General features: G+C 43.7%; 1 protein-coding gene across 5 annotated transcripts in view; it reads left to right on the top strand.

The window, feature by feature from the left end:
* The first annotated feature begins 568 nt into the window (after positions 1-568).
* The window catches only part of STX16 (syntaxin 16), a 30,288-nt gene continuing 10,869 nt past the window's right edge, over positions 569-19,987 (top strand). Inside the window, exons 1-7 of one of the 5 annotated variants that reach the window (XR_012491359.2) lie at positions 569-1,485; positions 9,055-9,066; positions 15,836-15,943; positions 16,325-16,465; positions 17,319-17,484; positions 18,454-18,545; positions 19,030-19,173. Coding sequence is in view for 4 of the 5 variants with exons in the window: in XM_019748571.3 (XP_019604130.1) it covers positions 1,354-1,485; positions 9,055-9,066; positions 15,836-15,943; positions 16,325-16,465; positions 17,319-17,484; positions 18,454-18,545; positions 19,030-19,173 (795 nt within the window). In the remaining variant the exon portion in view is untranslated. The remainder of the gene's footprint in view (positions 1,486-9,054; positions 9,067-15,835; positions 15,944-16,324; positions 16,466-17,318; positions 17,485-18,453; positions 18,546-19,029; positions 19,174-19,987) is intronic. The other 4 variants (XM_019748571.3, XM_088789062.1, XM_019748572.3 and 1 more) reach the window with 4 other exon arrangements.

Below are 19,987 nucleotides of genomic sequence, written 5' to 3'. Positions count from 1 at the left end.
CGGCCGCCCCCTACGACCCCCGGCTGCCGGCGGCGGCGCGGCCCTGGGGCCTGGAGCTCTAGCTAAGCTCCAGCTCGCTGTTGCTTTTTTTTTTTTTTCCCCCTTGTTTTTCAGATACAGCTTTTTTTAGAATTGAAAAAAAGCGAGCGCGAGCCGCTGCCTGCAGTGGAGCGTGCTCGGCCTCCAGAGGCAGTCGCCTCCAACTTTTCCTCTCCCGCCCCGACTCCGCGCGCGCCTCAAACTTCGGCGCTGCTGGAGCCCAGATTTGCCTGCCGCGCAACTCCACTCTAATGTACGCACCCAGGCCCCTGGCAGCGGTGTGCAGCGTGGGGGCCACGCGCCCAGGGCTCAGGCCTGACCGCTCGCCCGTTTCCCGTGCTTAGGCCCAGTTGTGAAAGTGGAAACCAGGCGCCCCGGGAGCACCCCGGGAGGGGGCGGAGCGCTCCCGCGCCCCGGGGCACAGGGGCAGGGAGCTCCCGCGCCCGGAACGTTGCAAGCAAGGCTTGCGAACGTTGCAGGGGGGCACTCGCGAGGGACGGACAGGAAGAGGGCCAGGGGGGACGCCAGAACCCGGGACCACAGTACGGAAACGGCCCGGGGCTGAGCTGCTGTCAGATCCGGGGATGGAGGGAGCCGGAGAAGAGGAGTGAGGAAGCCGGGAAAGCAGGCCGTGCTGTCCTCCTGGAGGCTGCAGCCTGCTGTGACAGTGGAGGACCAGTCCACCCAGAAAGGGAAGGGGTCAGGAGGTCGGGCCTGGGCTTTAGCAGGCTCAGACAAGGCCCAGGAAGGGAACACCAGGCACCCTCGAGTTCAGGGCCCAGGCTTGGCTGGGGTTGTCCAAAGGGGGCCTGGACCAGGCCTCTAGTAAGGAAACTGAGTCAGAAGCAGGCCTTAGGGCTGGGCCCAGACGCGTGAGAGCCAAGTTAGGGGTAGGGGACCAAGACCCTCGAGGGTCTCCGAGACTAAGGGGGGTAGGGGGCTTCAGGGCCTCCGAGTCCAGAGCTGGATTGGCGAGTTAGGCGCTTGTAGATCCAAGGTTGGATTGGGGTGGGGTCTCTGGGACGTTGGCTAGCTACGCAAGGATTGGGGGGATTTAAGTGCTTAGAGATCGAAGGCAGGACTTGGGTAGGGGGAGTTAGACAATTGGAAAGCCTAGGTGGTTAGTTGAGGAGGGGTCTTTGCGTTTTGGCGAAGCGCAAAGCTGCGCCTGTTTGGCTTGAGGTCTGAGGCCTTGTCAAGAGAAGCTGCTGTGAAGGGTGGGCCGACCAGGCCAGGCCAAGAGACAGAAAGTGAACAAATCAGGAATATAAGTGGGCGGGGGGCCCCTGAGAGGGGGGTCACAAAGGGTGAGCCATGGCCACCAGGCGTTTAACCGACGCTTTCTTGTTGTTGCGGAATAATTCCATCCAAAACCGGCAGCTGTTAGCCGAGCAAGTGAGTAGTCACACCACCTCCAGCCCTCTGCATTCACGTAGCATTGCTGCGGTGAGTCTCCCGGCGGCCTCTCCGACACACGCACCGTGTGCACTGCGGCTCTGCCTGTCTGTCTGTCTCTGTCTGTCTCTCTGTTTAAAAAAAGAGGATAAGAATAATACGGAAACGCAGGGTCTCTTGGCTGCGGCCCTGGAGCACCTATAACCCTGGATGGGGAAAGCCAGTGTTAGGCCCTTGCTCCCTCTCTGCCTCGCTCTCTCTCCTCACTTCCGCAACCCTCCCAATTCCCCCCCCCCCCCGTCGTCACTGCACGACAATCCGCCTCCAATTTACATATGTTTTAACACTAAGATTTGGAAGCGCGGAGGCTTTCTGCAGCCTTTTTGTTTCGTTTTGTTTTAAACCCCCTCCCCCCGCCCCCATACTGGGCCTCACTTTGGTTCTAAGGGCCGGGTTGCGGAATCGCAGAGCCTAATCCTTGCAAATGAAGAACACCCTCCCCCAAACGAGGAAGGAGTTGTTGGGGGTTGTTTTTTTTTCCCCCTCCGGTTTTCTTTTAATGGCCTCGCAGCCCTCTGTGTGGCCGTGTTCCCTATGAATAATTGCTTCACTGTTTTTCCTGGGGGCTTATGTTTGTGAGACTGTAAGGTGCTAGGTTCTTCGTTTTCCATTTCCCAGACAGGAAATTAAGCTTTTCCCTCCATTCGAACTTTAAAAAAAACAACAACAACAACATAGTGTGTTTGTGAAAATGAACCCCTAAATAGCCCATATTTTTTATTTAATTAACCTGAACCTTTCTTTAGTTCAGCGGTAGAATCTTTTATAGGGAGGGCTTGGAAAGATGACTGATGTTTTTGTGTGTGTTGATGAGGGCTACTTTCCCTTTCTGCGCCTCAGTTTTCTGTGTTAAATAAGGGGCGTGGGCGGTCTGGGTGATTTATACAAAACAATGATGATTATTAGCCTTGTCATATCTTAAATGGAAAAGTGAAGTTATGAAACTAGTTTGTAATGCGGGCTCCAGCTATAGATAGGCCAGGTTTGAGTAGAAGCAGCATTGAAGGAGGAGGGAACAAAGTCATCCCAAATCAGATTCTTGGGGATTATACTGGAAATATACAGTTTTGGGACTCTCCCACTTACTTCACCTCTTGGGAACTGTATTGTCTTTGAGTTTTTGTTCTTTACGACTTTATCTAAATGCTTCAGTAAAATTATGCTATGTGTCTTCATTATTGACAGAATGTCTACCCAGACAGGTTTTTCTTTTTTGTAAATCACAAGTGGAAACTCTTTGGCCATATTGCTCCTATAGAAAAGCTATTCTAAGCCGTGTGAGCAGTTTTAGGAATAAAATCACGTATACTCAGATAAAAAGAATCATAGAAAACAGGGATGGAGTGTGTTTAGGTTTTTATTAAGAATTTGAAGGATTTTTGCCTTTGTAAACTGAAATAAATGGTATTCTACTGAAATAATTATAAAATGGGAGTGAACTGATTCCAGGCTAATTTTGAAAAGCATATTCTGAAATAAGCCAAGAACTAGAGAGTTGAAATTGAATGAATAAAATCCCACACTGGAACTTGAGATTTGTTAACAAAGATGTAAAAATCGCATGTTCCTTAAATGGATTGATTTTATGCTACCTCATGGGGGGAAAAAACAACTAAAACTCATGTCAATGTTTCTGAGGTATCAGTTTTAATTGATTTGTTTGCTTTTACATTTTTATAAGATTCAAAACACCCTGAAATGTTGGGTAACATGAGACTTTTTTTATTATTAATCAGTAGGTCAGACGGTTTAAAAACCTGGTGTCCTAGATGGGCAGCTTTTAAAAAGTGCATCTCTAACTCAAACCGATTTTAAAAATGGTTTTCTAAGTAGGCAATTAAAAAAATGTATCAGCTAAGTCAAATAACTAAAAACTAATAGCTAAAGTACACAGTTTGGAAAAATAGATATGTTAGAAAATGTACAGATATATGTAGGTAACTCAGACAATTTCTTGAAAATAAATTTCTAAATCAAACTAAAGCTACATGTCTAAGTCAACATTAAAAATATTTTCTGTATATTATGCCATTTAAAATGTTATATACTTATGCTAGTCTGACTTTTTAACATCTTTCGTGGATCATAAACAATCAGAGTGTTTAAAATATTTTATAGTCAATTCATTCTATCTAAAAAATAGATTTACAATTAAAGAAAAGTGGTTTGCCTAAGTTAGAATTAAAAAAGAAAATACATATATTTTAATTGTGTGCATTAAAAAATACATGGCATGTCACAAATTTCTGAAGTGTTTAGGGGCGAACTATTATGATATCTTCAGTTTGCTTGCATTTGACTCTACAGAAACGATTTCTACACACACATGCACACACAGTCAACCATGGCATAATGTTAATGGGACTAAGTAGAGGGTACCGTTTTTTACAACTTTTCTGGAAGTTGAAAAAGTATTACACCCATTTTGGGGGAAAACCCTTGTCCAACACAATTTTTCAAAACTTCATTGAATAACTCGTGCTGTGTTTTTTACTGCATATCTAGCTCATAAAAATTTTAAAACCTCATTTCTGACTTTGTAAATTTCAAAACCATTTAGCAAGTCAAACAAAACTACAGCTGTCAAATTTGAATATGGGCTGGGTCTTAGGTGATATTAAGAAATCATTAGTTAAACTAATTAATTAGTTAATTTTGTTAGAGAGGTCTACTGAAATGTTTAGTAGTGAAATGTCAAAATATCACTTCATATTCTTAACCTCCCCAATAAAGGAAACAAATAAGGCCAAGTGTTACTACTTGTTAAGTGTAGTGATGAATATGGGAGGATTTTATACCATTTTACATACTTTTCTGTATACTTTTTTGAAAAAGTATAAATAAAAACTTAAAACATAAACCTGTCCTGTTAAAAACATGAGTAAAAAAAAATTAAAAGGAGACAATTGGCAAATATTTGTCTAAGACTCAGGTAATAAAAAGGAAGTAATTAAAGTTTAACTTACCTGTAGTAATTTAAAAAATTATAACCGGAAATTTCTAGTTCCTAGTTAGAGGAAAAAGCTGTAGAAGTTTATTTTAGTTTGCGTTTTTGTTATCTCACACACCACTGAAAATAAATGATATTTAAAATAATGGTTATTTTTTGTTTTTGTTTTTTAGCTTTCAACCTGAATTTTCACGTCCTTATTTAAGGAAGAAGCTGTGGAAATTGGTTGTAAAGTGGTGTGTGTGTGTGTGTCTTATTTTTTTGAACGATAGATAGGGCTTTAAGCACACCTAAAGCCCTATTGTTCAAAAAATTTAAACATGCATTTTTTTACACAAGTTTGAGGAAACAGCTAGAAGTTTGTTGGTGGGGTTATTGTAGGTTACCTATACGTGCATACCAAAACAGTTTTATGCAGCATTCACACAAATATGTCAAAGCTAAACAGGAATTTAAGGAGGATGTTTAGTGACAAAACAAACAAAAAGTCCTAAGGGCCAGAAGGGACCTAAAGGTCCTTTGACCCAACATCCTGACTGATAAACCTATGCCTGCGATAGGAAATTCCAGCAGCGAGCCCGTCACGCCGCCTCTTGTACAACCAAAACAGCCTGCCTGTGTTAACCCCAACCACGTCTGTCTCTTGCATCCTGCGGCTCTAGCTCTGGTTCCGGCCCTGAGGGTCTCTGACACTGGAAGCCCTCTGCTTTCTTCTGCATAATAGCCCTGCAGCCTTCGCGTTCCTCCCTGCTTTCTCTAGCTCAGCCTTCCAGGCTCAGACGTCGGGGTGGTTTTTTTGCCAATGAATGAAGTCTAGTTTTTCTGTGCCCTTTTAAAAGTTTAGCACCCAGAACTGAACAAATTCTACTTAATTGTATTCTTGGTTTTGTTGATATTAGTGAAACTAATTGTTAAAAACCCTGGGGTTTGACTTTTAGACTATCAGCCCGCAAAGTGCAGGTGTTGGCATTCCTCATTCATTCTGTTTTGGCCTCAGTTTTGCATGCACCATCGGTGCTTATGCCTCAGGGTCGCATGAAATAAAGGAAAGAGCGTTGGACTCAAGTCTGGGAATTTAGACCTAAGTCTCACTCTGGTGACTGACTCTGAATGTCTTTAGGCGAGCTTTTTAATCTCTTTGGACATCTTCTGCCTGTTTTGTAAATTGAGGAGCCTTGTGGGTTCAACAGTACTTTCTAAATTCTGTGTCAATACATTGTTTCTCCTAACCAAGGCACATGGCCATATCTTTAAATTTAAAAAGGCAAATGGTAGTCAGCAACAGCAAAAACCCTTAGAAGCAGCTCCAGTACTGTGCAGAAGTAATTTTGACCTTCTCTCAGCCAAGTGCAGGTTTAAGGCAGCACCCCATTCAAGCAGTTTAGGCAACTTGGCTTAAAGAAGCTGAAATGAATTTACCAAGTTAAATAAGCATTCCAAACAAATGTGTCAAGCCTTGAATGAATGAAAAGTTGCTGCTGAGTTGCTGCTGGGATCTGATGAGGTGCCGTGTGGTTTCCTTTGATCTGGAATGATATAACAGAGGGATTGCAGGCACTTTGGTAGTGTTTACTGCCTAATCTATTCTCTGCTTTCAAATAATGCATAATCTATAAATGGAAGCTAGAGTTAATTGGTCTTAGATTAGTTTGAAACTAGCACATTAGTTTTAATTAAACATGGTATGCTTAAGGCGGAAAAAAAGAAACAGGATTAACTATAGTTGTAAGAATCCAAGGCCCTTCTTCAGTCTTGGCTATAGTGTTAGCTGATTTCTTGAGTGTTTACTGTGTGCCTAGCCCTGGGCTCAGCCCTTTCCATGTGCAGCCTCATGCAGCCCTCCCAGAGCTCTGTCAGATAGGTGGTGGTTCTTCCCATGATCCAGATAAGGAAACCGAGCTTTCAGGGAGTTCGGAAACTCGCCGGGTGTCACCCACCTCGCAGGTTGGAGAGCTGGGATGGGAACTGAGGCAAACCAGCCAGAGCCCTTGCTGCTGTAGTGAGCCACGGGGTCTGGCTGCTTTTCCAGGGCTTTTGCTGCAGGTCCTGGAAAATAATGCAAGGGCCCATTGTTTAAAAATTTTTTTATCTTAAAATAGGATAGCATCATCCTTTATCTCACTTTACAACCATACACAGATCATTTTAACTTGCATTTTGAAGATTCTAAGTTTTAGTCCAGGCAGAGTCTGTTGGAAAATTAGTTCTCTGCCTTTAGTATCCAAGTATGAAATCATTGTATATTTCTCTTTAGATCTATTTGTTTTTCTGCTTCTAAAGATTCCATTTGTGCAGTGAGGCTTACTTGAGAATAAGGGTACTTTGTTGGATAAAAGTGAAGCAAACTTTTATTTTGGCAGTAACGGAAATAAAGTAAATATCACTATAGCATAGACCTGTATTTCCAACTCATTTTACTCAACTTTTCCAGACTTCCTGAGTAAACACAGATGGGTTTCCACTTATTTTTCAGTTTTATGTAGAAAGTTCTTTAGACTATAAATTCCACATGCCACTTGGAGTTTTCAGTATTTGCTTGACTATATGCCATTGGCAGGTCAGAAACCTAGATTTAGACATGGTGAAGATTTAGAAGGTGGTGATGTGTAGTAACGTGTTTTCATTTGGCTGTATTTTCGATTTTCCTGATGGTAATTCTAAATGTTTGAATTTAGGTCTTAACAAAATTTTCTGGAATTTGGTAGCAGGGGGAATTTTGAAAGCCTTCTGTTTTTAGGTAGCAAAATTGGAGGGGGAGAGTTCTTCCAAAAGATGACCTGAATTTAAATCCTGAGGTGGGGTGGTGGTAGCTGCCTATCTCCAGTCACTCCCTGAATTGTTAATAAAGTTCCAGAGGCTGGAAGGTGGGGTGGAAAGAGGCCTGAACACCTGGCTCTGTCCCCAACTCCGCCATTAACAGGCTCTGTGACTTTGGGGAAGTGGATTTATGCATTCTGAAGCTTGCTGTTCTTATTTGTAAAAACAGAGTCAGATCTAGCCTATGGTTCTGATTTCACCTCTTATCAGCTAGTAATTGTAGACACCCAGAGATTGGGGTGAGGGCTTGGTTAATACCCCAGAGGACAGGCTGGTGTGGAGCACAGACGCCAGCTGTGGTTTGCAGTAAACCGTCTTCAAGGCTTGGTGCCAGGGCGCTGCTGAGCGGCCCTGTGCACGTTGAGACACCGGAGTTAGGGCTTTGCCTGGGTCGTGTTTTATTAATCACAACACTTCATGCTTTCTTGCTGAAAGTGTTGTTGAGCTTTTAAAAAAATGAAAACATTTTAGAGTAAACGGTAATTAAATCAGATTTCCATTTGACAATATCTTCTCTATTAATATCTCCTCGCACTACAGCTACGGCAGGGTGTGTATAGAATATAGTTCTCTTTTGCCCTCAGCAAACGGCAGAAGGAGTGAAAGGCCTGGCAGCTTTCTATAATGTCAGCTAATTGAATCTGTGCACGGAGGAATGCGTGTTTGATGCCATTTTTATTGCTGTCATTGTATAATAATGTTTTAGCCCTTATAGACCAGTTTTATTTGCACTATTAATTTTTAAATAAGAAAGTTATATTTTTAATTTTCTAAATTTACTGTTAAGTATAAAAAAGATCAACACAGTTGATTATTGAAGTTCACCACTAGCTACTTCAGTGATCAATACTGTTAAAAAAGAAAAAGGCTTAGTTGTTTAGATTATCTATCATTAGTAAATGTCTGTTCGGAAGATAAGAGTTCCACGTTGATCTAAAAAGGAACCTTTAGTTTTAAATTGAAACTTAATCCTCTGGCTGCCGGGGCTTCTTCCTTCCTTAAAAAAAAAAAAAAAAATCTCTCCTTATCTGTTTGTTTTGTTTTGTTTACTTGCTTTTATAATAGCCTTAGAAATAACTATGTGCTTTCTAGACTAATAGTAACATGTGCCTCGCAATGGGAAGAGTTTTTCTTTTGCCACCTGTGTCTCTGTCTCCGGGGAAGAGTGGTTTCCGGCTTGCTTATTACCACGGAGAAAGCCCGTCAGCGCGGGGTTGAATCTGTAGACTTTCCACATGTGATCACTCAAATGTTACCCGAATACAGCCATAGAGAATTTGTGTGGCTTGTCCATGTGCTAGTTTTGCTGCATTTGCAGGACTGCTGTACATGTTCAAACATACATTTATGTGGCAGGGTAAAATTACATTTTAGCTTTGCTCTGGTTTATCTTCCTAAAGGAAATTTACACTATTGTATGTGATATTTGATATTTATGAAACAGATTGGTATTGCTTTTTAGTGAAACTAAAGCAAGTGTGTTTTATTTGTTTCTATTGTGTTTTGATTTTTGCAACTATTGTTTGTTTTCCTATTGTTGCTAAAGCAATCGCAGTAAATGAAAACAAAAAAACATGTTGATGTAGCTGTTTTTAAGAAAAGGAAGAATCATAAGGGGGAGATTTTTTAAATGCCTTAGTGAGTGAGTAGATCGTTATTTTTAGTCAACTTTAGCATTATTTAAAATCTCAGTGTTTTCTCAACTGACCATACCTTATCTGTCTGTCCCCATCCTGCTTCTTTTTTGCTATCCCTAACTGGATGGGACTCACGGGAACCACATATCTCTTCAGGAGCTGGATGAGGTATTGTGTTTTGCATATTTTTGTATGTTCATAAAATTATGCCTGTTTTTTTGAAGTCTTTGGTCATGTATAAAATTCTAACAAGAGCTCACACGTATTTTAGCTTTTGTTTTGATGACTTATAACTGCTGTGTTTAACGATTTCACACTTCGGATTTATTGAATGTATTTCCACACCAGGTGAATTGTTGGTTTAGGGAAGGGTTTAGGAACATTATCTACTGCTCTTGGGAAAGGGTCTCAACTTCAGAAGCAGTAGAGGTTGAACATTTTCTTGAACTTAAAATTTAAGCCAGATTGTTTTTCAGAGTGTGTGTGTGTGTGTGTGTGTGTGTGTGTGTGTGTGTGTGTCTGCGTGTCTGCCTGCCTTGGTTTCTGAGAGGTGGGTGGTGGTGAGGTTGCTCAGGTGGCACGTGAACGACACGCTGTCTGGCAAAAGCTCTGAGGAGGAGGACAGAAGGCCACCGAGCTGTGAGGGGTCTTCACGGTCACTGCTTAGGAGGGAGCAGGTGGCCCTGAGTTTGTGCTGAGTCAATCAGTGCAGGGCCCCACATCTGCCCACTTGCTAGCAGCATGCTTTCATGACTCATTAGCAATTCGCCCAGAAGATGGAGAGAGTCCGCATTCATGGCCCTTGATTCTGGTAGCTCCAGTAAAGGCTGAAGAAAAAAGGAGATTCAACCGTGATTGTTAATTTTGTGTTTCTGTTACCTGTGTCAGCAGTGAAGGGGTGAAAATATTTTTCCTGATGGTAGACCTTTTACAGAGACTAATGGGGAGGGGAGGCGTTGTTTGTTTTTGTTTGTTTCAATTTAGAAATATGAGTAGCGAGTGGGATTAGGTGACTGTCATCAAAACTCATAGATTAAGATCTACCTGTAAGTTCTAAAACCTTACGGAGTGGATAACAACAGCGTACAGGGAGCAACCGGAATGCTCCTCCGTGCGGCTGGTTCCATGAATTCCCTTGCATCTCTAATGCTCCGTACCTGTTGGTGTGCAGCCCGCGTGGGGCGGGGACGGTGAGCCCCTGGACACAGCGCCCAGTGGGGAGGACCTGAGCAGAATAGCGTGGACAGTGTGACTCCCGCCCCACCCCCCTTATTTTTTTTTTAGAAAATTCACTCATGCTTGTGTATACTTAGAAAATTTCTGAGAAGAGACACAAGAAACTGTTAACAGTGTATACCTTCCAGGAAGTGTCTGGGTTGGAAGAGAACTACTTCCTTGGTATTGCAACCTTCTTTCTTAGGTTGGATATATATTTTTAAATCATGTGCATGGATTACTTTTGTCATTAAAAACGCATTAGTATTTAAAAGCAAACCCTTGGCTAGTAGCTCATTGAGCCCGGTGCCATGGCCATGCTGGCTGAGAAACCTGCCCGCCGCCACCCAGCCTGGGCACTGGGCCCTGGGCCCTGGGCCCTGGGCCCTGGAGAGATGAGAAGTCACTTCAACTCACACACTACGAAGAGAAGCATCTCTGGGGAACAGTGGACGTGGCTGGCATTGCTTAGCAGACTCTAAAAGCGTTAAGGCTTGGGGGCTTCGCGAGCAGGCCCTTTGGAATTGATGCCCCCTTATTGAACACTTTGCAAATAGGGGCCTTGTGGCCCCCCCGAGGGAAGTGTATGATGGGAAATAGCAAACAGTAGGACCCCCCCAGGTTGAAGAGCCATTTGAATACTTTTCACTCGAGGGGCACATCAGTGGTCATATTTCCTGGGGGGATCTGCCATCTCCACTGGTGCCCAGTCCTTCCCGTGTCCTCTGTAGGCAGGTTCCATAAACTGGCCCCCACTGGAGGGGCTCGCAGATCCTTTTGCTTTTCTTCTTCTTACGTAGCTTCCGGCTGTTTAAACGGGGTCTCCACATTCTGCTAATCAGAGACGCTGAATGGAGAGCCACTTTCTCCATCACACGCGCTTCACATGCCGTTAGAATTCTCTGCACTCAGTCCCGTCTTTCCACTCTGGGTACCACGGCCACCTCATCCCCTTGAGGAGTCCACTTGCCCTGTCTTGTCCTTTATTCCAAACCATTCTGTCTCTTATGAATTAGCTCTCAGGTCCTACATGACATATTTTATTTCATTCATTCATTCATTCATTGCATCCATTTATTGTTGACTCATGCAGCTAATTAGAATTGTACAGTTATTACTGCTAAGTGCCGGGTGCTGCGCTAGGAGCTGGGAAGGTGTTTGGAATGGTGTCCGAAGCCTGGCTTTGCCAAGGCTGCAGCAGGACTTCGAATCCATGTCGTCTGGGAATCGTAAACGTGAAGCCCAGCTCCCTGCGTGGGTTAGATGGAAGCCACCCGCCCTGTAGGTGAGGCCTGAGCAGACTTTCCTGAGGGCACCACTTGGGCCTCCTGGAGTGAAGCCATCCGGTGGCTTCCTGCAGTCTGTCCACATTCGTTTGTCATTCTCCTACTCAGGCCAACTGGAAAATCTGTATCCTGGGGATACCAGTCTGCATTCTCCTCCGGAAATGCTGAGTAGGGCCTCCAAGGAGGAGGTTCACCCACCCTTCAGTGTCCTCGGACGGGACGTGTCCAGCCCTCCTTGCTCTCTGCGCTAACCTAGTCCCCTCCTGGGACAGTTGTTTCCCAGATTGGTGGTTTTTGAAAACTCAAAATGGGAAGTATTAAAAAATTACAAGAAGTAAATGGCAAGCTCCCAAACCACATAGCCTGAGGAGGGCAGGGTGAACTAGTGGGGACATGGCGGGCGCACTGGGCACCCTGCTGAGGGCAGCTTTGGAAAGGCTCTGAACCCCGCGGGGCCTCAGTATCTGTGTTTGTAAAGCAGGGAGCCATCCGATCCTGTCTGTAGGTTTGTTGTTGGAACTAAAAAGATCAAGTCAGTGGAAGGACAGCACTGACAGATTTAAGGGTGTATATAATAGTTGAGAGAAAACGAAAATCCATTACACTAGCAACATTTATATCTGGGTGGTGCGATTCTCAGACTTTTTTATTTCTATATTTGCTGCACATTTAAAACGTCTGTTTCGAGCATTGTTTTATAATCACAAAAAGTAAACACTTTTAAAGCTGTCACAGATTTTAAAAGCTGTAGTGCTGACATCCCTGATTCTCTTTCACCCATGTGCTTATTCACTCCCTCAGAGAACTGAGCTTTCTTAAGCCTAATTGTCTATTAGCGAAGTCCTCGAGCCTTCTGAGCCCAGTGAGTTTGCCTGGGGTCTGACTTCATCATGCATGCTGCTCGATCGTCTCACGTGCAAGCAAGAGCTGCCAAGCTGTAATTTTCAACGTCCCTTCTGGACTTTTAAAATGTTCATTGCCGCAGATCATCCAGAATTTTCAGTGTTGTTTCTTATTAGTGACGCATTATGGCTGGCCTTCATTTATTTTTTTTTCTAATCTCTACATAAGCTTGCCATTTCTTCAATCTTACAGTTCACTAAATCAGCCTTCTCATAAAAACAGGGTTTTGTAAGTAGAAAGGCTGTATATTTGGAACAGCAAGATTTATAAGTGAGTGAGTGTGAGTGTGTCTGTCTGTGTGTCTTCGTCTTCCATAGATCAAGAACTTGTCCATACTGTGGTCCTTTTCAGAAGCACAAATGTCAACGTCTGAAGTGGATCAAGGGGAAAGAGAACTTAAGTGAAACTAGCAAGAAGCCTTTTGGGTGTGCTGTTTTGAGCATTTGTTGGAATTTCCCCTCATTGAGGAGTTAGACGGCTCTGGGTTTGGGCAGTGCACCCCCGTAGTTCTTGGAGGACAGAACTACTAATGAAAGAGATAAAAATTCTTAATTCTTCTAAGTTTTTATTTTTAAAAAAAATGTTATTTAACAAACATGGAAAGATTTTTTACTTTAGAAGTACAAGTTCATTTAAGAAAAGCCTGAACGAACAATTTCATATATTTGGAGGGGGGACTGAATTGAAATTCAGCAAGGATAAGTCAAGAATTAAAAATCTGGCAGTTTTTTAAGGTCTCTATTGAGTAGGATGGCAACTTGAAAACTGATATATCCTGGATCTTAAAAAAAATTTTTTTAAATGTTAAGTGAGATTTATTTCTGAAATTGAAAGGGTGATTATTTTGCTCTTAAAATGTTTTTTTATGTTCATATTTATTCCCATTGAAAATAATTGACATTTCTCTTCAATTGTGTTTTCCTTTCCCAAAACATAGTCTTTAAAAAAAAAAAAAGTACATACTGTGATACATTACAAATCCACACCAATACAATAAATGACACGTTTCTTCTGAGTAGAGCTGCTTTTCTTTATCACGATGAGCTACTGCTATAGACTATATCAGAAAGAGGAGACATTATTCCCTATTTAAAGTTTGCAGTCCCAAAGAATCAGCTGTTCTGTCTTACTGGAAAAATCCTGATACAGTGTCAAAAGCCAGCTAGATGGGCTAGCATCTCTCCCCTTCATGTAGGAGTAGGACACTTAATAGTGTTCTCCCCAGTTTTGATTCATGTGCATTTTGAGGGTGAGGGACACATCTGTTGTGTAAAGTCAAGTATTGCTTAAAAGTTGAATCCACTTCAACTGACTTCATATGTGATTTAAAATGTCTCATTTGTTTCAGATGAAGATACTAATTACTTTACGGATGAGCTTAGATGAATACCATCTCTATACATCTTTTTCAGTTTAATGTATATTCGTAAACAGTAAAAACAGTACAAAATAAGATCATGAGTTGAAAAACTACAGACAAAACAGTATTACTCTATTGAAATATGGTGTGATAATAAAATATAGTGGGTTAGATAATAAACTGGCATGGTGGAAACACTGTGACCCATGGAAAGAGGTATGTTAGGTTTTACTTCGTATAAACAGTAGAGGTTTAAGTTCAAGTTTTGCTCCTGTGAGGCCGCGACTGTCCCGCCTCAGCTGTGTAGCTGCTGGATGCTGGGAGGTGGGCGTGGGGTGTGTTCCTGGTGCTTGGGTCAGTGTGCCTCGGGGTGACTGGAGCAGGACATTTGAGGAGTAAACAGCTCTGCCTGTCGCTGTGTGTGGACAGGCGTGTGCCTTGTCCCTGTATCTACAGATGGTCAGCGAGAAAGGCTGCTTCTTGACACTTACGTGGTGAGGGATGGATACGTATGGATCGGAGGACCGTGTTTTGTGCTGTAGTTTTAATCGGAGGGCTTCTTGTCCTGATTTGTTTTCTTAGCCAATTGCAAGTATGTTTCATGGGCCTGCCAAAGTGATTGGCAGCTTGTGGAGTGGATGGGGCTTCTGGAGTCAGCCCACCCAGGTTTTAATCTGTCACTAATAGCTTTGTGACCTTGGGCAAGGTACTTAACTTCCAATTTCCTCATTTGTAGATTGGACTAATAGTTCCTAGCTCACCTAGTTTTTGTGAGGATTAAAAGCATAAAAAGAAGGTAAAAGTCCTACTAGTTAACTCTTAAAAACAAACAAGGTGGCGCTGGTTGAGGCACACTGTTTTGTTTAAGACCTGAAATGACACTGGTCTGCGGCTCCACGTGCAGCTGGACGCTTCTCGACCTTATCACAGACTTCGGGAACAGGGGTGGGGTTCTGCCCCCTTCAGTGAGGTCACTGCGCAAGACACACTCCACGAATCCACAGAATGCCCCAAGAAATGGGGGTGCAGGAGGGAGCAGACGCAAGATACCCAGTTGCTTTCAGGAATTTTAAGACACCCAGTTGCTTTCAGGAATTTTGCTATAAACTCCCTCTTCAGAATTTAGGGTTTATTATTTGAATGCTTTTAATCTAGATTTCTTATGTGATATTTTTCCCCCCTCATCTGTGGATTTTAAATTTTTGTTGGTTCCTTTATTAGAAAAGCAAGCATTTGCTGAATGAATGAGAAAGTAAATTTAGATAAATGCAGAGAAGTGGGAAAAGGGCAATATAAGTTCCTCACCCCATTTTGCGGTGTGATTTAGAAAATTTACAAAGTATTACCTATAAAGGACTTTCATATGCTGTTTTCCATTATTTTTTTGATCATTGTTTGGCTCTTTTGAAACTGGAATTATAAATTCTGAGCTCCAGAGGGCCCGTCAAGATCCTTTCAACCCCCTCACTGCCTCTGGGCAAGAGAACGGCTTACCCAAGCCCCAAAGCCCTGATTTCCCTCCCATCTAAGGCAGCATGTTATAGGTAAACAAGAACTATAGATACCATTTCAAAGGAAGTGAAAACGTTGCCTGTGGACATTTGACTGAAGAAAGGAAATGACAGTGTAAGATTGCATTGAGATTTGAGAATTGCTTTTGCCAAATGGTGGATAATTTGCTAACCATTTAAGCAATTCTTTCACACATTTTAACACATGGTTAATGAGCTTGTGACTGAGTTAACTGGATCAGCCCTATTTCCAAAATAAGCTAAATGTATGTGTATGTTTCATTTATAGCCTGGTATTGTTTTTTCACTTGCGTCTGATCATGGTAACTGTGGAGGTTCATTCCATTCTGTCATGATACCAGTACTGAGTAAGGGGGCCTTTTAAGGATCTTTGGTTACCTTCTTCATTACATTTCGATAGCCAGACCAAGTCAAGTTCGTGTTCACAAGCATGTCCAAGGAAGTTAAGAAGTGGTGCGTGAAAACACAGGGAAACAGTTCCAAATCTTCCCAGTAATGAAAAGCACGTTTATGGTGTGGGCAGGTACATTTACTCCTCCATGTCTGTGTTTTCTTAGGGAGCGACACTTACGGGGGATAAGTGTGTGCTTCCCAAACGTGAACTTGAATAATTTCTGAGCTGTTCCTTTATCTCCCTGTAGCTCGCTGATGATCGTATGGCTCTGGTGTCAGGTATTAGCTTAGACCCAGAGGCAGCGATTGGCGTGACCAAACTGGCACCTCCCAAATGGGTGGACGGAGTGGATGAAGTAAGTTGAATGTTAGTTTCACACTCTCTTATTTGTATAAGTCCTTATAACATTACCATATCTTAAGCTATTTGCCCTAAGTACTGATGGGACCCCCCTTGGATGCACGTCCCTGGGGAAACTCGAGCTTTGCGTGTATTCCGTTTGCACACAGGAAGCGGGGTGGTGCTCCTGCCTGGTGCTAAGTACCTGAACTCTAGAAAGACACGGAAGAACGATGTAACAGGAGGGATGGTGTTTGAATTAAAAGTGGCTCACTCATCCGCCAGCCTACAAGTTGGCTGAAAACTGAATTCTGTCCCCTGAGTGTGGCTGGTTGTCTCAGCAGCAGGCCGGTACCTGGCCGGTGTCAATGGAGTTCTGGTGATTTCGTTGGTTTAGATCCAGTACGATGTTGGCCGGATTAAGCAGAAGATGAAGGAATTAGCCAGTCTTCATGACCGGCATTTGAACAGACCCACCCTGGATGACAGCAGTGACCAGGAGCACGCCATTGAAATAACCACGCAGGAGATCACCCAGGTGAGCGGGGGCCCAGCATCCCCCAGGCTTCGCAGGCCTGGCTCCGAAGCCATAACGTGGTACAACTCTAACCCTGGCGCGTCACTGCCCAACCTCCGGTTCCCAACAGGACTGCAAGAGGCCCCGACCTCCTCCGGGTGTCAGCATGTGTACCCCACGTCTTGGAGGAGTGGGGACTGTTTTTTGGTTGTTGGTAGATAGTACTGTGGATTGATTTTAAAAATGAGACTCAGAGCATTCCGAAGCTCAATCATTTGACTTTCAAATGTAGAACTTGTACTGTATACTAGTGTTGACGCATTTTTTATGTTAAAGATGGTCCTCATGATTGAAAAAGATTGCAAGCTATTTCCCCAGATGGAGTACATTAGTATCCTAGAGAAGTTTCTTATAAAATGTTAAGTTTGAGTAATTTTTAAGTACTATGACTAGTGTTTAAATTTTAGTGTTTGCATTTTTTGTTTAAACCTCCTGGGTGCTAATGATGAGAGGAGTGTGGGCTGTGGAAAATGCCCTGGGGTGTAGGGATGTTAGCATCTGGGCTCTTAGCAGTGTCACGAGGGTACCATTCTCCTTTCGGCCCTCTGACTCCAGTGTTCTTGTCTGTAAAATGGGAATAATATTACCAGCAGCTGCTGCACAGAAGGGTGGTGGGGATGAAGTGAGAAGACTGCGTGAAGAGCGACACATGATAACGGGTGCCCGGCACACAGCACGCTGTGCTCTGTCACCCTGTCTGCCAGCCGGTGTCAACAGAGCGTGTTTCGTCTCCCTGGGACTCGCAAGGGGGGAGGCATTGGCACTTCAGGGCCCCTCGGTGGCGACCTTCCGTGAGCCCCGGACTTGTTGTCAGCTCTTCCACAGGTGCCAGCGTGCAGTGCAGGCGCTGCCCAGCCGGGCCCGCCGGGCATGCTCAGAGCCGGAGGAGCGGCTGCTCCGCAACGTGGGGGCCGCCCTGGCCCAGGCTGTGCAGGAGCTGTCGGTCAGCTTCCGGTGCGCGCAATCTGCCTACCTCAGACGTGAGTGCCTGCGCCCCGCTCACCGTCCGGGACGCCTCTTTGCGCTTCCTCTTTCTGGCTACTCGCTCTGCTCTGCGTTGGGTCCTGCACCTTTCATTGTTAGGTCCTGAGCCCCCTCCCTGTCCAACCCACACCAGTGAAACCACGCCTGATGGAGGCTGAGGACAGGTATCAAATAGTTCTCATCTAGGAAAACAAAACTTATTCTGTGTCAAGCTTCAAGAACTTGAAACTCAGTCTAGCACAATAAAAACCTGTGGCTTCCTAGATGTTACAGCCCTAATCCCACTAAAGCTCCATGTTTGCATAACAACCAAAGTATTTGCGAGTGCCTAGAAACCTTTCTGGGGGGAAGGTCGTCCTCTCCTGGCTCACACTCCTGCTTTCCTCAGCCCACCTTGTCTTCCCCAACAGTGCAGTCAGGTTTCAGCTACGTCCTCATCTCAATTACCCTACAAACGCTTTCTTTCTTGTCATTGTGATCAGTAACATCCCCTGTATACTCCAGAAAACTAGTTCTCCCTCCCCTGGACAACTGGCACATTGGTGTTTTAATTTTGTTACTTGTAAAATTTGATTTAGGGCCATTTGGAATTTTTATTAGAGATGCTTCTAGAGAAAAATATTGATTTTTTAAAGTGTTTTATAACAGCAGTTAAATTAAATATTTCTGCTTCATTTACAGATTCTCAGATGGTTGTGTCATTTTGTCATTCACTTGGCATCAAGTGAATCGTACATATTTACTGTCATTTTGCTTTGAATAAAACCAAAATGCTCGCATATTGTTACATATTTATAATCCTTTACTCTGCCCCTCCTCTCTTGGAGATAGGCTTCTTTTTAAAGCTGCTAAGAATGTCTCCATTTTGATTGTTGAGTTTTAATCTAGATTTCCCCTTTTTAATGGTGGAACAGTAACCAGGATGGTTTACATATCCGAGTAAAGTGAATTCCTATCCATGATAGGCCTGAAGAATCGAGAGGAAAGATCCCAGCATTTTTTTGATACATCAGTACCACTAATGGACGATGGAGACGATAATACTCTTTACGATCGGGTACGTGAAGGGGCTGCCAAATCATCTGCTGTACACTTGCGCTCCATTCTGCATCCTTCTCTCCGTAGACTGTAACGTGTGTACGAGGCAGATAAGGACCAGCGCTGCCTGGCTTGTACGTCCATCAAGCAGTTTTGACAGCAGGCGGAAGACACATCATGGGGGCTATGCTGTATCTTTCTTTCCAGAGGCTACAGGGAGACCTTGTAATCTGCCTTCCAGAACCTTCGGGAAGGGCACTCAGGGTTGCCCACTGGTTTTGCTAGCCTGCCTTGCGTGGCTTTGGCCCAGTGCTTTCGATCCCACTTGTTTTGGGGATTTGGATCTCCCCTGTTAGAGAAAAATAAGTGTTGATGTGTTGTTTATGTGCTTTATAGAAATATTCTCAGAATTCATCATTTTCTTTAAATTAAAATGGTACACCATAGCTTTCTTGAGGGGGGAAAAGCTAACATGCAAATGCTATGCTTTTTGGTTTTGCCAGGGTTTTACAGATGACCAGCTAGTGCTGGTGGAACAGAACACACTGATGGTGGAGGAGAGGGAGCGGGAGATCCGCCAGATCGTGCAGTCTATTTCTGACCTCAATGAAATATTTCGGGACTTAGGAGCCATGATTGTAGAACAGGTACGTGAGTTTACCTTCCTTGTCGCCGGTTCTCCTGCCATAAAATCTGGCCCCTCTCCACACTTTTTTGGTCCTGCCCTCCTGTCAGGAAAAAAACAAAAAATGTGAGCCTAATGTATGTCTGTATGTGTGTGACTGCGCACCTACACGTTAGTGTACGCATGTACAAATTACATACACATACTACTGTCCATCTTTATAAAACAACAGTAAACCATTTTTTTAGATAAATAAATGTCAATAGAAGTTCTCCTGTTCCCTGCCCTGGGGTGCTCATGGGAGCACCTGACTTTGGGGGACTGGTTGGTTCTGCCCACGCTCAGCAATGATTCTGGCAATAGATAAGGTTTCCCTTCTAATTTTGGCAGGTGATTGTGTAATGGCAACTGGAACCACTAGCTTTCAAGTAGAATTAAATTGTTTATTCACTGTTACAATCTGATTAGGATATTTTATTATCTTGCCAGTAGGGATTTGGGTCCTGATCCCCCTGAAACCAACTGAGAATGGAGTGTTAAGGCTGTGGAAGATCTAGTTACATTAATTACTCCCGTGGCTCCCAGGGGCTGTTCTTACTATCTCTCCTAATACAGCGTGTTTCTGTTAAGAGCCCTGTTCCTCCATACAGCCCAGTGTTCCCTTTTTTCTATTTGAACCAAGAGATTAAGCAATTAAAAAAATCTTCCTTGAGGCAAATATGTAATTGCACATGGGGATTGGAGCTTACTGTCACTGCTCTGACCCGTGGAGACCTGTGTTGACGTTTGTAGACGTGATGGTCAATTTCCAGGCTTAATCATAACCAGGTCCCGCT

This window comes from Rhinolophus sinicus, chromosome 13 (genome assembly GCF_057876585.1).
Source record: "Rhinolophus sinicus isolate RSI-liver-muscle chromosome 13, RSI-T2T, whole genome shotgun sequence".
NCBI classification, from domain to species: Eukaryota; Metazoa; Chordata; class Mammalia; order Chiroptera; family Rhinolophidae; genus Rhinolophus; species Rhinolophus sinicus.
The sequence above is the reverse complement of the archived record's forward strand: the minus strand, read 5'-3'. Positions and strand labels throughout refer to the sequence as shown.